The 13598-nt window shown below is 43.9% G+C and overlaps 1 protein-coding gene across 2 annotated transcripts in view; it reads left to right on the top strand.

Moving 5' to 3' along the window:
• Positions 1-13598, top strand: part of LOC112240907 (ephrin type-A receptor 5) — a 180317-nt gene that overhangs the window by 99774 nt on the left and 66945 nt on the right. For both annotated transcript variants that reach the window (XM_042326366.1, XM_042326365.1), the window contains exons 6-7: positions 10473-10597; positions 12695-12854. In XM_042326366.1, the coding sequence (XP_042182300.1) occupies positions 10473-10597; positions 12695-12854 (285 nt within the window). The remainder of the gene's footprint in view (positions 1-10472; positions 10598-12694; positions 12855-13598) is intronic.

The raw sequence follows: 13598 nt of genomic DNA, 5'->3' as shown, positions 1-13598 counted from the left end.
TATAGGGTGCTATTTCAGATGGGGCAGGGCACTGCAGTATATAGGTACTGTAGAGGGTATAGGGTGCTATTTCAGATAGGGCAGGGCACTGCAGTATATAGGCACTGTAGAGGGTATAGGGTGCTATTTCAGATAGGGCAGGGCACTGAAGTATATAGGCACTGTAGAGGGTATAGGGTGCTATTTCAGATAGGGCAGGGCACTGAAGTATATAGGTACTGTAGAGGGTATAGGGTGCTATTTCAGATAGGGCAGGGCACTGCAGTATATAGGTACTGTAGAGGGTATAGGGTGCTATTTCAGATAGGGCAGGGCACTGCAGTATATAGGTACTGTAGAGGGTATAGGATGCTATTTCAGATAGGGCAGGGCACTGAAGTATATAGGTACTGTAGAGGGTATAGGGTGCTATTTCAGATGGGGCAGGGCACTGAAGTATATAGGTACTGTAGAGGGTATAGGGTGCTATTTCAGATAGGGCAGGGCACTGCAGTATATAAGGCACCGTAGAGGGTATAGGGTGCTATTTCAGATAGGGCAGGGCACTGCAGTATATAGGTACTGTAGAGGGTATAGGGTGCTATTTCAGATAGGGCAGGGCACTGCAGTATATAGGCACTGTAGAGGGTATAGGGTGCTATTTCAGATAGGGCAGGGCACTGAAGTATATAGGCACTGTAGAGGGTATAGGGTGCTATTTCAGATAGGGCAGGGCACTGAAGTATATAGGCACTGTAAAGGGTATAGGGTGCTATTTCAGATAGGGCAGGGCACTGCAGTATATAGGTACTGTAGAGGGTATAGGGTGCTATTTCAGATAGGGCAGGGCACTGCAGTATATAGGCACTGTAGAGGGTATAGGGTGCTATTTCAGATAGGGCAGGGCACTGAAGTATATAGGTACTGTAGAGGGTATAGGGTGCTATTTCAGATGGGGCAGGGCACTGAAGTATATAGGTACTGTAGAGGGTATAGGGTGCTATTTCAGATAGGGCAGGGCACTGCAGTATATAGGCACTGTAGAGGGTATAGGGTGCTATTTCAGATAGGGCAGGGCACTGAAGTATATAGGTACTGTAGAGGGTATAGGGTGCTATTTCAGATAGGGCAGGGCACTGCAGTATATAGGCACTGTAGAGGGTATAGGGTGCTATTTCAGATAGGGCAGGGCACTGAAGTATATAGGCACTGTAGAGGGTATAGGGTGCTATTTCAGATAGGGCAGGGCACTGAAGTATATAGGCACTGTAAAGGGTATAGGGTGCTATTTCAGATAGGGCAGGGCACTGCAGTATATAGGTACTGTAGAGGGTATAGGGTGCTATTTCAGATAGGGCAGGGCACTGCAGTATATAGGCACTGTAGAGGGTATAGGGTGCTATTTCAGATAGGGCAGGGCACTGAAGTATATAGGCACTGTAAAGGGTATAGGGTGCTATTTCAGATAGGGCAGGGCACTGCAGTATATAGGTACTGTAGAGGGTATAGGGTGCTATTTCAGATAGGGCAGGGCACTGCAGTATATAGGTACTGTAGAGGGTATAGGGTGCTATTTCAGATAGGGCAGGGCACTGCAGTATATAGGCACTGTAAAGGGTATAGGGTGCTATTTCAGATAGGGCAGGGCACTGCAGTATATAGGCACTGTAGAGGGTATAGGGTGCTATTTCAGATAGGGCAGGGCACTGCAGTATATAGGTACTGTAGAGGGGGTATAGGGTGCTATTTCAGATAGGGCAGGGCACTGCAGTATATAGGCACTGTAGAGGGTATAGGGTGCTATTTCAGATAGGGCAGGGCACTGCAGTATATAGGTACTGTAGAGGGTATACTGTAGAGGGTATAGGGTGCTATTTCAGATAGGGCAGGGCACTGCAGTATATAGGTACTGTAGAGGGTATAGGGTGCTATTTCAGATAGGGCAGGGCACTGCAGTATATAGGTACTGTAGAGGGTATAGGGTGCTATTTCAGATAGGGCAGGGCACTGCAGTATATAGGCACTGTAGAGGGTATAGGGTGCTATTTCAGATAGGGCAGGGCACTGCAGTATATAGGTACTGTAGAGGGTATAGGGTGCTATTTCAGATAGGGCAGGGCACTGCAGTATATAGGTACTGTAGAGGGTATAGGGTGCTATTTCAGATAGGGCAGGGCACTGCAGTATATAGGTACTGTAGAGGGTATAGGGTGCTATTTCAGATAGGGCAGGGCACTGCAGTATATAGGTACTGTAGAGGGTATAGGGTGTTATTTCAGATGGGGCAGGGCACTGCAGTATATAGGCACTGTAGAGGGTATAGGGTGCTATTTCAGATAGGGCAGGGCACTGTAGAGGGTATAGGGTGCTATTTCAGATAGGGCAGGGCACGGTATATAGTGCAGTATATAGGTACTGTAGAGGGTATAGGGTGCTATTTCAGATAGGGCAGGGCACTGCAGTATATAGGTACTGTAGAGGGTATAGGGTGCTATTTCAGATAGGGCAGGGCACTGCAGTATATAGGCACTGTAGAGGGTATAGGGTGCTATTTCAGATAGGGCAGGGCACTGCAGTATATAGGTACTGTAGAGGGTATAGGGTGCTATTTCAGATAGGGCAGGGCACTGCAGTATATAGGTACTGTAGAGGGTATAGGGTGCTATTTCAGATAGGGCAGGGCACTGCAGTATATAGGTACTGTAGAGGGTATAGGGTGCTATTTCAGATAGGGCAGGGCACTGCAGTATATAGGTACTGTAGAGGGTATAGGGTGCTATTTCAGATCAGGGCAGGGCACTGCAGTATATAGGCACTGTAGAGGGTATAGGGTGCTATTTCAGATAGGGCAGGGCACTGCAGTATATAGGTACTGTAGAGGGTATAGGGTGCTATTTCAGATAGGCAGGGCAGTATATAGGTACTGTAGAGGGCACTGCAGTATATAGGTACTGTAGAGGGTATAGGGTGCTATTTCAGATAGGGCAGGGCACTGCAGTATATAGGCACTGTAGAGGGTATAGGGTGCTATTTCAGATAGGGCAGGGCACTGCAGTATATAGGTACTGTAGAGGGTATAGGGTGCTATTTCAGATAGGGCAGGGCACTGCAGTATATAGGCACTGTAGAGGGTATAGGGTGCTATTTCAGATAGGGCAGGGCACTGCAGTATATAGGTACTGTAGAGGGTATAGGGTGCTATTTCAGATAGGGCAGGGCACTGCAGTATATAGGCACTGTAGAGGGTATAGGGTGCTATTTCAGATAGGGCAGGGCACTGCAGTATATAGGTACTGTAGAGGGTATAGGGTGCTATTTCAGATAGGGCAGGGCACTGCAGTATATAGGTACTGTAGAGGGTATAGGGTGCTATTTCAGATAGGGCAGGGCACTGCAGTATATAGGTACTGTAGAGGGTATAGGGTGCTATTTCAGATAGGGCAGGGCACTGCAGTATATAGGCACTGTAGAGGGTATAGGGTGCTATTTCAGATAGGGCAGGGCACTGCAGTATATAGGTACTGTAGAGGGTATAGGGTGCTATTTCAGATGGGGCAGGGCACTGCAGTATATAGGTACTGTAGAGGGTATAGGGTGCTATTTCAGATAGGGCAGGGCACTGCAGTATATAGGTACTGTAGAGGGTATAGGGTGCTATTTCAGATAGGGCAGGGCACTGCAGTATATAGGCACTGTAGAGGGTATAGGGTGCTATTTCAGATAGGGCAGGGCACTGTAGAGGGTATAGGGTGCTATTTCAGATAGGGCAGGGCACTGCAGTATATAGGTACTGTAGAGGGTATAGGGTGCTATTTCAGATAGGGCAGGGCACTGCAGTATATAGGTACTGTAGAGGGTATAGGGTGCTATTTCATGTGTTATTTACTGCTAAATTGTGTGTGAACATATCAATTTAAATCATAATCACTCTTTTATTATCTCTAGTAATGATGTGGTGCTATTATCTCTCGTAATGATATTATCTCTAGTAAGAAGGTGGTGATGTTACCCCTGGTGAGAAGGTGGTGATGTTACCCCTGGTGAGAATGTGGTGATGTTACCCCTGGTGAGAAGGTGGTGATGTTACCCCTGGTGAGAAGGTGGTGATGTTACCCCTGGTGAGAAGGTGGTGATTTTACCCCTGGTGAGAAGGTGGTGATGTTACCCCTGGTGAGGAAGGTGGTGATGTTACCCCTGGTGAGAAGGTGGTGATGACCCCTGGTGAGAAGGTGGTGAAGGTGAGAAGGTGGTGATGTTACCCCTGGTGAGAAGGTGGTGATGTTACCCCTGGTGAGAAGGTGGTGATGTTACCCCTGGTGAGAAGGGAGTGATGTTACCCCTGGTTTGATCATTTTGAAGGTGGTGATGTGACCCTGGTGAGAAGGTGGTGATGTTACCCCTGGTTTGAGGTTGATTTACCCCTTTAATCAAGGTGGTGATGTTTTGAGGAAGGTGGTGATTACCCCTGGTGAGAAGGTTTGATGTTCCCCTGGTGACAAGATGAAGAATGATTCCTGGTAAATGACACCCTGGTATTCACTATATAGTGTGATGTTACCCTTTAGAACATGAACATGAGAAGAAGTTGAAATACTATAATCTCAAGTCATTTAAATCAGGAGTAGAACAAACAAGAGGAGAATGTTTGTTTCATCATTTTGAATTGACTTTAAATTGCCTTTTGATTCATTTGTTTAATCAAAATAGTTTTTGACATATTAAATTAACTTTGATGTTCTCCTCACACCGATGAAGAATGATTCCTAAATGACACCCTATTCACTATATAGTGCACTACTTTAGACCAGAGCGCTATGGAACCCTATTCCCTATATAGTGCACTACTTTAGACCAGAGCCCTATGGAACCCTATTCCCTATTATAGTGCACTACTTTAGTCCAGAGCCCTATGGAACCCTATGCCCTATATAGTGCACTACTTTAGACCAGAGCCCTATGGAACCCTATTCCCTATATAGTGCACTACCTTAGACCAGAGCACTAGTGTGCACTACATAGTGAATAATGTGTAGTCCAGTACTGTAGGCCTATTGGTCCAGTACTGTAGGCCTATTGGTCCAGTACTGTAGGCCTATTGGTCCAGTACTGTAGGCCTATTGGTCCAGTACTGTAGGCCTATTGGTCCAGTACTGTAGGCCTATTGGTCCAGTACTGTAGGCCTATTGGCCAGTACTGGTACCAGGTACTGGTCCAGTACTGTAGGCCTATTGGTCCAGTACTGTAGGCCTATTGGTCCAGTACTGTGTACTTTAGGCCTATTGGTCCAGTAGTACTGTAGGCCTATTGGTCCAGTACTGTAGGCCTATTGGTCCAGTACTGTAGGCCTATTGGTCCAGTACTGTAGGCCTATTGGTCCAGTACTGTAGGCCTATTGGTCCAGTACTGTAGGCCTATTGGTCCAGTACTGTAGGCCTATTGGTCCAGTACTGTAGGCCTATTGGTCCAGTACTGTAGGCCTATTGGTCCAGTACTGTAGGCCTATTGGTCCAGTACTGTAGTAGGCCTATTGGTCCAGTACTGTAGGCCTATTGGTCCAGTACTGTAGGCCTATTGGTCCAGTACTGTAGGCCTATTGGTCCAGTACTGTAGGCCTATTGGTCCAGTACTGTAGGCCTATTGGTCCAGTACTGTAGGCCTATTGGTCCAGTACTGTGTACTGTAGGCCTATTGGTCCAGTACTGTGTACTGTAGGCCTATTGGTCCAGCACTGTAGGCCTATTGGTCCAGCACTGTAGGCCTATTGGTCCAGTACTGTGTACTGTAGGCCTATTGCTCCAGTACTGTGTACTGTAGGCCTATTGGTCCAGTACTATTGGTCCAGTACTGTAGGCCTATTGGTCCAGTACTGTAGGCCTATTGGTCCAGTACTGTAGGCCTATTGGTCCAGTACTGTAGGCCTATTGGTCCAGTACTGTAGGCCTATTGGTCCACTGTGTACTGTAGGCCTATTGGTCCAGTGCTGTAGGCCTATTGGTCCAGTACTGTAGGCCTATTGGTCCAGTACTGTAGGCCTATTGAAGGTATAAATATAACATACACATTTTAAGAAAACAATGTCTTCAAAAAGTATTCAGATTACAGGTTACAGCCTTATTCTAAAAAGTATTCAGATTACAGGTTACAGCCTTATTCTAAAAAGTATTCAGATTACAGGTTACAGCCTTATTCTAAAATGTATTCAGATTCCAGGTTACAGCCTTATTCTAAAAAGTATTCAGATTACAGGTTACAGCCTTATTCTAAAAAGTATTCAGATTACAGGTTACAGCCTTATTCTAAAAAGTATTCAGATTACAGGTTACAGCCTTATTCTAAAATGTATTCAGATTACAGGTTACAGCCTTATTCTAAAAGTATTCAGATTACAGGTTACAGCCTTATTCTAAAATGTATTCAGATTACAGGTTACAGCCTTATTCTAAAAGTATTCAGATTACAGGTTACAGCCTTATTCTAAAATGTATTCAGATTCCAGGTTACAGCCTTATTCTAAAATGTATTCAGATTACAGGTTACAGCCTTATTCTAAAAAATATTCAGATTACAGGTTACAGCCTTATTCTAAAAGTATTCAGATTACAGGTTACACCCTTATTCTAAAATGTATTCAGATTACAGGTTACAGCCTTATTCTAAAATGTATTCAGATTCCAGGTTACAGCCTTATTCTAAAATGTATTCAGATTACAGGTTACAGCCTTATTCTAAAATGTATTCAGATTACAGGTTACAGCCTTATTCTAAAATGTATTCAGATTACAGGTTACAGCCTTATTCTAAAAAATATTCAGATTACAGGTTACAGCCTTATTCTAAAAGTATTCAGATTACAGGTTACAGCCTTATTCTAAAATGTATTCAGATTACAGGTTACAGCCTTATTCTAAAATGTATTCAGATTCCAGGTTACAGCCTTATTCTAAAAAGTATTCAGATTACAGGTTACAGCCTTATTCTAAAATGTATTCAGATTACAGGTTACAGCCTTATTCTAAAAAGTATTCAGATTACAGGTTACAGCCTTATTCTAAAATGTATTCAGATTACAGGTTACAGCCTTATTCTAAAATGTATTCAGATTACAGGTTACAGCCTTATTCTAAAATGTATTCAGATTACAGGTTACAGCCTTATTCTAAAATGTATTCAGATTACAGGTTACAGCCTTATTCTAAAAAGTATTCAGATTACAGGTTACAGCCTTATTCTAAAATGTATTCAGATTCCAGGTTACAGCCTTATTCTAAAATGTATTCAGATTACAGGTTACAGCCTTATTCTAAAAAATATTCAGATTACAGGTTACAGCCTTATTCTAAAATGTATTCAGATTACAGGTTACAGCCTTATTCTAAAAATATTCAGATTCCAGGTTACAGCCTTATTCTAAAATGTATTCAGATTACAGGTTACAGCCTTATTCTAAAAAATATTCAGATTACAGGTTACAGCCTTATTCTAAAATGTATTCAGATTCCAGGTTACAGCCTTATTCTAAAATGTATTCAGATTACAGGTTACAGCCTTATTCTAAAAAGTATTCAGATTACAGGTTACAGCCTTATTCTAAAAAATATTCAGATTACAGGTTACAGCCTTATTCTAAAATGTATTCAGATTACAGGTTACAGCCTTATTCTAAAATGTATTAAATCATTTTTTATCATCAAAAAGCACAATATCACACAATGACAAAGCGAAAATAGGTTTCTAGAAAATTTTGCTATTTTGTTAAAAATAAAAAACATCACATTTATATAAGTATTCAGACCCTTTGCTGTTTATTATTGTCTCTGATTGGGGATCATATTTAGGTTTCCATTTTCCTCATTTGTGTTGTGAGATCTTGACTATGTTTAGTTGCCTGTCTATACTAATTTGTATAACTTCACGTTTCGTTTGTTGGTTTTGTTGTTTTTAAGTGTTGCATTCATTAAAAGAGAATCCGGGGTCTCCAACGACTGCCCCCAGTCCGGAACCTCCAACAACGGCCCCCAGTCCGGAACCTCCAACGATGGTCCCCAGTCCGGGGCCTCCAGCGACGGTCCCCAGTCCGGGGCCTCCAGCGACGGTCCCCAGTCCGGGGCCTCAGCCGGTCCCCAACTGGGGGCCTCCAGCGACTGTCCCCGGAACCTCCAACGACGGTCCCCAGTCCGGGGCCTCCAGCGACGGTCCCCAGTCCGGGGCCTCCAGCGACGGTCCGCAGTCCGGGGCCTCCAGCGACGGTCCCCAGTCCGGGCCCCCAGCGACGGTCCCCAGTCCGGGGCCTCTAGCGACGAGCTGCAGTCTAGAGTTTTCAGCGACGAGCTGTAGTCCAGAACCTCCGGCGATGATTCACAGTCCGGTTCCACAGAAGTGGAGGGATCAGCTGCTTCCAGAACCGGAGCCGCCACCGAGGGTAGATGCTCACCCAGACCTCCCCTATAGGTTCAGGTTTGCGGCCGGGAGCCCACACCTTTGGGGGGGGGTACTGTCACGCCCTGACCTTAGATATCTTTGTTTTTCAGTATATTTTGGTTAGGTCAGGGTGTGACTAGGGTGGGTACGTTGTTGTCCTGTTAGAAGGTGAACCTTCGCCCCAGTCGGAGGTCCTGAGCGCTCTGGAGCAGGTTTTCACCAAGCATCAGTACTTTGCTCCGTTCATCTTTCCCTCTATCCTGACTAGTCTCCCAGTCCCTGCCGCTGAAAAACATCCCCACAGTATGATGCTGCCACCACCATGCTTCACCGTAGGGATGGTGCCAGGTTTCCTCCAGATGTGACGCTTGGCAAGGAGGCCAAAGACTTCAATCAGAACAGAAAATCTTGTTCCTCATGGTCTGAGAGTCTTCAAGTGCATTTTGACAACTCCAAGTGGGCTGTCATGTGCCGTTTACTGAAGAGTGGCTTATGTCTGGCCACTCTACCATAAGGCCTGATTGGTGGAGTGCTGCAGAGATGGTTGTCCTTCTGGAAGGTTCTCTCATCTCCACAGAGGAACTCTAGAGCTCTGTCGGGTTCTTGGTCACCTCCCTGACCAATGCCCTTCTCCCCCGATTGCTCAGTTTGGCCTGGCGACCATCTCAAGGAAGAGTCTCAATGGTTCCAAACGTCTTACATTTTAGATTGATGGAAGCCAATGTGTTCTTGGGGACCTTCAATGCTGCAGAAATGTTTTGATACCCTTCCCCAGATTTGTGCATCGACACAATCCTGTCTCAGAGCTCTACGGACAATTTCCTTCGACCTCATAACTTGATTTTTGCTCTGACATGCACTGTCAACTGTGGGACCTTATATAGACAGGTGTGTGTCTTTCCAAATCATGTCCAATCAATTGAATTTACCACAGGTGGACTCCAATCAAGATGTAGAAACATCTCAAGGATGATCAATGGAAACAGGATGCTCCTGAGCCCAATTTCTAGTCTCATAGCAAAGGGTATTTCTGTTTTTTATATTTAATAAATATGCAAACATTTCTAATGACCTGTTTTCGCTTTGTCATTATGGTGTATTGTGTGTAGAATGCTCATTTTTTTTAAATCAATTTTATAATAAGGCTGTAACATAACAAAATGTGGAAAAAGGTGAAGGGGTCTGAATACTTTCCGAAGGCACTGTATGTAGCCAGTGAAACTTTGTATGAAAAATGTGTATTTTTCCCATTCAGTTTCATACTTGCAATGCCCCACAACCTTCTTCACTTTGATAACCAATGTGTTAGCTCAGTCGACCTGTGTTGATTGATAGTTTGCTTGTCCAATCAGAGGGCTGAGTATGCATTTCACTTTCAAATCTGCATGTTTTTTTTTTTTTTGAGGCAATTTTGTTCTGAACTGCGCCAACTGTCTCTGGCTGCGTGGAGAGCAATCCACGTAGACTCTGTGCCACAAAATGAGTGACAAAACATTACGAAACCTGGCCAGATAATTTCAAGTCATCATCAGTGTCTAGTCAAGTCCTGAGTTTCGAGGCTCCAAGTCCAAGTTAAGTCTGAAGTTATTTTATTTTCTATCAAGTCAAGTCTCAAGTCATCATGTCATGTGACTGGAGTCCACACCTCTGGTTCTAAGCTTCTACTAATGATATACTGTGTATACATTATGGAGAGGAAATCTAATCAATATAGGATAGTAGTTTGTCATTAGTGAAGGCTTCTTAGCCTTTGCCTGATCTCTGTGTACATTACTACAATGTGTGACATCCATACCATTGTGTCTGTGTTTGCGACCTGTATTGTTTGCAGGTTTAGTGTTCAGTGAGAATAGTGTCTGAGATGTTGCTACGCTGTGTGTGTGTGTGTGTGTGTGTGTGTGTGTGTGTGTGTGTGTGTGTGTGTGTGTGTGTGTGTGTGTGTGTGTGTGTGTGTGTGTGTGTGTGTGTGTGTGTGTGTGTGTGTGTGTGTGTGTGTGTGTGTGTGTGTGTGTGTGTGTGTGTGTGCTTTAGAAATACATTTGATTGATTGGTTTCTCTTTGTTCCTCTGTTTTAGCCCCGTCTCCTGTGAGTGTGGTGCGGAAAGGGAATTCTGGGAAGAACAGTATCTCTGTGTCGTGGCAGGAGCCAGACAGACCCAACGGGATAATCCTGGAGTACGAGATCAAATACTTTGAGAAGGTACAACTAACCCTCAAACACACAACCTCAAACAATCAGCAACTACCCACAACTTCCTACAATTACCTGCAGCTACCTACATACTACAACCTCACAAAACTACCCAGAATTACCTGCAGCTACCTACCTACATACTACAACCTCACAAAACTACCCAGAATTACCTGCAGCTACCTACCTACATACTACAACCCACCTACATACCTACAACCTCACTAAAACTACAAAACTACCTAGAATTACCTGCAGCTACCTACCTACCATACTACAACCTACAAAACCTCACAAAACTACCCAGAATTACCTGCAGCTACCTACCTACATACTACAACCTCACAAAACGACCTACAATTACCTGCAGCTACCTATCTAAATACTACAACCTCACAAAACTACCCAGAATTACCTGCAGCTACCTACCTACATACTACAACCTCACAAAACTACCCAGAATTACCAAAACCTACAATTACCTGCAGCTACCTACATACTACAACCTCACAAAACTACCTAGAATTACCTGAAGCTACCTACCTACATACTACAACCTCACAAAACTACCTAGAATTACCTGCAGCTACCTACCTACATACTACAACCTCACAAAACTACCCAGAATTACCTGCAGCTACCTACCTACATACTACAACCTCACAAAACGACCTACAATTACCTGCAGCTACCTATCTAAATACTACAACCTCACAAAACTACCTACAATTACCTGCAGCTACCTACCTACATACTACAACCTCACAAAACTACCTACAATTACCAATACCTACAATTACCTGCAGCTACCTACATACTACACCTCACCAAATGCATGCTTTTCAACCGTTCGCTGCCTGCACCCGCACGCCCGACTAGTATCACCACCCTGGATGGTTCTGACCTAGAATATGTGGACATCTATAAGTACCTAGGTGTCTGGCTAGACTGTAAACTCTCCTTCCAGACTCATATCAAACATCTCCAATCTAAAATCAAATCTAGAGTCGGCTTTCTATTCCGCAACAAAGCCTCCTTCACTCACGCTGCCAAACGTACCCTAATAAAACGGACTATCCTACCGATCCTCGACTTCGGCGATGTCATCTACAAAATAGCTTCCAACACTCTACTCAGCAAACTGGATGCAGTTTATCACAGTGCCATCCGTTTTGTTACTAAAGCACCTTATACCACCCACCACTGCGACCTGTATGCTCTAGTCGGCTGGCCCTCGCTACATATTCGTCGCCAGACCCACTGGCTCCAGGTCATCTACAAGTCCATGCTAGGTAAAGCTCCGCCTTATCTCAGTTCACTGGTCACGATGGCAACACCCACCCGTAGCACACGTTCCAGCAGGTGTATCTCACTGATCATCCCTAAAGCCAACACCTAATTTGGCCGCCTTTCGTTCCAGTTCTCTGCTGCCTGTGTCTGGAACGAATTGCAAAAATCGCTGAAGTTGGAGACTTTTATCTCCCTCACCAACTTCAAACATCTGCTATCTGAGCAGCTATCCGATCGCTGCAGCTGTACATAGTCTATCGGTAAATAGCCCACCCAATTCTACCGACCTCATCCCCATACTGTTTATATTTATTTACTTTTCTGCTTTTTTGCACACCAATATCTCTACCTGTACATGACCATCTGATCATTTATCACTCCAGTGTTAATCTGCAAAATTGTAATTATTCGCCTACCTCCTCATGCCTTTTGCACACATTGTATATAGACTCTTTTTTTCTACTGTGTTATTGACTTGTTAATTGTTTACTCCATGTGTAACTCTGTGTTGTCTGTTCACACTGCTATGCTTTATCTTGGCCAGGTCGCAGTTGCAAATGAGAACTTGTTCTCAACTAGCCTACCTGGTTAAATAAAGGTGAAATAAATAAAAAATATTTAAAAAAACTGCCTAGAATTACCAATACCTACAATTACGTACAATTACTTACAACTACCTCGAACTAACTACAACTACCTCCAATTACCTGCAGCTACCTACCTACATACTACAACCTCACAAAGGTAGCAGGTAGCCTAGTGGTGAGCACACACACACATTCATCCTTGTGGCTTTCTCTCTGGGCTCTCTCCTAGGACCAGGAAACCAGCTACACCATCATCAAGTGCAAGGAAACAGAAATCGTAGCAGACGGGCTGAAGCCATCATCAGTCTACATATTCCAGATCAGAGCCAGAACATCAGCCGGGTACGGAGGATTCAGCCGACGCTTCGAGTTTGAGACCAGCCCCTACTGTAAGTCATGCATTTATATAGATAATACACACATGCTGTGTAAAGCCTTGTTCTGTGTAAAGCCTTGTTCTGCGTAAAGCCTTGTTCTGTGTAAAGCCTTGTTCTGCGTAAAGCCTTGTTCTGGGTAAAGCCTTGTTTTGCGTAAAGCATTGATCTGTGTAAAGCCTTGTTCTGCGTAAAGCCTTGTTCTGGGTAAAGCCTTGTTTTGCGTAAAGCATTGATCTGCGTAAAGCATTGATCTGCGTAAAGCATTGATCTGTGTAAAGCATTGATCTGCGTAAAGCATTGATCTGTGTAAAGCATTGATCTGTGTAAAGCATTGATCTGCGTAAAGCATTGATCTGCGTAAAGCATTGATCTGCGTAAAGCATTGATCTGCGTAAAGCATTGATCTGCGTAAAGCATTGATCTGCGTAAAGCATTGATCTGTGTAAAGCATTGATCTGTGTAAAGCATTGATCTGTGTAAAGCATTGATCTGTGTAAAGCATTGATCTGTGTAAAGCATTGATCTGCGTAAAGCATTGATCTGTGTAAAGCATTGATCTGTGTAAAGCATTGATCTGTGTAACGCATTGATCTGTGTAAAGCATTGATCTGTGTAAAGCATTGATCTGTGTAAAGCATTGATCTGTGACTCTCCGGAAAATATATTGCATGATTACACCAGGCATATAGGTCTGTTTAGTATAGGACCTATATAGACTGTTTAGTATAGGACCTATAGACTGTTTAGTATAGGACC

The sequence above is a fragment of the Oncorhynchus tshawytscha genome, linkage group LG09 (assembly GCF_018296145.1).
Source record: "Oncorhynchus tshawytscha isolate Ot180627B linkage group LG09, Otsh_v2.0, whole genome shotgun sequence".
In the NCBI taxonomy this organism is placed as follows: Eukaryota; Metazoa; Chordata; class Actinopteri; order Salmoniformes; family Salmonidae; genus Oncorhynchus; species Oncorhynchus tshawytscha.
The sequence above is the reverse complement of the archived record's forward strand: the minus strand, read 5'-3'. Positions and strand labels throughout refer to the sequence as shown.